At 33.7% G+C, this 3,091-nt stretch overlaps 1 protein-coding gene across 1 annotated transcript in view; it reads left to right on the forward strand.

The window, feature by feature from the left end:
• Positions 1-2,830, forward strand: part of LOC107577300 (regulating synaptic membrane exocytosis protein 4-like) — a gene marked incomplete at both ends in the record, with an annotated part of 9,745 nt that extends 6,915 nt beyond the window's left edge. The window contains 3 exons of the mRNA XM_016263390.1: positions 1,103-1,215; positions 2,292-2,393; positions 2,691-2,830. Of these exons, the coding sequence (XP_016118876.1) occupies positions 1,103-1,215; positions 2,292-2,393; positions 2,691-2,830 (355 nt within the window). The remainder of the gene's footprint in view (positions 1-1,102; positions 1,216-2,291; positions 2,394-2,690) is intronic.
• Positions 2,831-3,091: the final 261 nt, after the last annotated feature.

Below are 3,091 nucleotides of genomic sequence, written 5' to 3' on the forward strand. Positions count from 1 at the left end.
AGCACTGGGTTATATTTAACCCAGCATTTTTTAGAGTGTAATATAATATAATGGCATAGATTAATATAATTAATTAGTAATACTTAAAAATGCATTATACTATTAAATAAAATTATATTAATTATATATATGACCTATTTTAATGTATTAAAGTTATTTTATATATACTGTCAAAATATATTTTATAGGCTAATATGTAATACTTTGACAGTATACATTAAAATCAATGGTTCTTAAGTAATTAGTTTATTTAATCATAAAATACATCAAGTATGCATTATTCATGTAGGCTACCTTTGTCTTTTTGCTTTAAATATTGTTTATAATTTTGCGAATAGAATTGGGGCTTGTTGGTTTAGCTTAAGGCTTAGAATTCTTTATCGAAGATGTTTTAGGGGGAGAAATAAATCTGAAGAATAATTTTGGAAGGCTGATGAACAAGTGGGCAGTCACTGTTGTGCTATTAGATGAAGGCCAGACCTCCTGTTTCAAGAGGTTGTAAGGGTGAATATGACATCTTCTAGAAACACATATACTAAAGTAATGAATTTTTGGCTGCATACATCTCAAATCTGCCTATAGGAACAGGAAAGCAATGTGATTATATGCGTGTGCGCTGGCTTTGCTCCAGCAGAGCACTCGGCACTATCAAAGCAGAGCTTCACTGTCAGGCTTAAAGGCTGTCTATCTTCATTACATAAAAGAGAAGTGCCTTCCACTCATCGATCCCGTCCCATCACAGAGCTAAGCTGTTGTCAGTTCAGCCATCGCAGAATAAAGGAAAACTTGTAATGTCCGTCATACACGCTCATCTAATGTGAATCTTCAAAGCCATCACAAGCAACACACATAGCAACATCAATCTGCAAAATAAAAGAGTTTGTCGAATCCTGAAAGCTAGAGACGTTGAGCTGAATATGAAATAAACAAATTGATTGGAAATAAACTCAGTGCACACAAAATGTTCTGATCATTATTTTAATGTTTAATAAGCATTATATATATTCTATCCAGCAAAATATGTGGCGGAGAAAATAGAGCACTCATGAATAAAATCAATGCAAACTTTCACAGTAACACTGCCCTGTTTTCTTCCCTTTAGTCTGAACTACAGTGGAATGTGTTTAGCATCAGATGCCCAGTTTAGTGACTTTCTGGATGGGATGGGACCTGCTCAGTTTGTGGGCAGACAGACACTAGCCACAACTTCAATGGGTGAGTGCACTTACAGTATATACATCAAACAGTTAATGCTGTCTCACATCGTACTGTAGTACAAGTGAACTCTTTTTCATGCAAATAAGTTAAAGTTAGCCATATAAAAATACACATTTTTGTATTTTATTGTGTCAAAGGATCATTAAAATCATGCATTATCTTTGTAGATGTGTATATTTATACATATAAAAAGATGTCGATTTCTGCCTAATCTCCAGAAATCGACATCTTTTTATATGCACAATAACTGGTTGGTAATTGTCAGAGCTGCTTGTCAAAAGGTTGTTTGTATGACAAAATATTCAATAAAATAGAAATTAGTATGCGTGAGAAGAGATGTGCTTCTATTTTGATGCTTCCAAAAATGATAATGAAAAATAGTTTTCAAAAGCCTGAATCGCTGATAAAATTAAAGAAGCAAAATCTGAAATATAGGTTAATGAAACAACATATTGTGCAGAATGTAATTTCAAGAAAAGCTTACCAATACTTATTTAATTCTCAAATGTTGTTGGGGTATGTTTCTGTAATATGAAAGATATAGTCCCTGAGATATAAACAATAACAGAACATGTTTATATGGTGGCTGTTTAGCCAAAATTACCAATGAGCATCCAGGACTCAAACTATCCGTTTATAATCAATAAAATAACATTAAATAAGACAGTGTAAATACAAATTACATTGTAATTAAAATACTGTTAACACTTCACAACAAGGTCTTATTAGTTAACATTAGTTAATGCATTTAATAACATTAACTAACAATGAACAATACATTTGTTACAGTATTTATTCTTTGAATAGAACTATTCATTTATAGTTCATGTTATCGCAGGTCCATTAAATAATATTAACAGATACAACATTTGATTTCAATAATGCATTAGTAAATACATTGTTATTAGTTTTTCATTGTTAGTTCATGGTAACTAATGTAGTTATCTAATGTTAACAAAGGAAACCTTGTTACAAAAATATTAAAATAGCTCAAATCAACACAATGCTGTTGAAAATAATGTCACTCACCCATGCCACTTGACACTCATTAACGTGCATACTGATGTTTGCAGGAGATGTTGAGATCGGTCTTATGGAGAGGAACGGACAGCTGGAGGTGGAGATCATTCAGGCTCGAAGACTCATCATGAAGCCTGGATCTAAGGGCCCTCCAGGTGATTCTTCATCAGACAGAGGGATGAGCCTGATAGCGATTAGATTCATTTAGCCAGAGCACAAAACTGACTGCAGATGTTTATAGACTGGTTCTCAAATACATAAGTTTCTCTTAGATTGTTTTCCTATTCTTACCTGAATATTCATTATCCAAAAGTGTGCGTGTTTTGAAAAAAGAGAGGAAATTGAAAAGAGACGTCTAAATCGGTGGCTCTTCAAAGTTATTTTCAATATCTAGTGTATTTCAAGGACGCCATTTGAATTATTATATTTTTTTGTTTCCTCTTCCCTTTCAGCGGCCTACATTAAAGTCTACCTTCTGGAAAACGGCATCTGCATTGCCAAAAAGAAGACGAAGTCCGTCCGGAAATCGTTAGATCCCCTTTACAATCAAGTCCTTGTATTTTCAGAGAGCCCGCAGGGAAAGGTTGTACAGGTAAACTTGATTTTTTTTACCTTTTCTGAAGAAAATGAGGGTTACTTGTGCAAAACTCGCTGCAATGAGGCTATGGTCCATCAGAGGGATTTTTACACATTGCTGTGCGGTTGCAAAGAAGTTCTGGGTGGTTTCTCTTGCTAATTTGGTTGTTAGAAATGCCTTACATTTTATTGTCCACCAAGCAAAAAATGTCCAAGTACTTTAATATTTAGCATTAGGGGTGGTTTAAATCTCAAAGGCTAAGTATGAGTAATAGAA

Source organism: Sinocyclocheilus grahami, unplaced genomic scaffold (assembly GCF_001515645.1).
Source record: "Sinocyclocheilus grahami isolate Dianchi unplaced genomic scaffold, SAMN03320097.WGS_v1.1 scaffold5649.1, whole genome shotgun sequence".
NCBI classification, from domain to species: domain Eukaryota; kingdom Metazoa; phylum Chordata; class Actinopteri; order Cypriniformes; family Cyprinidae; genus Sinocyclocheilus; species Sinocyclocheilus grahami.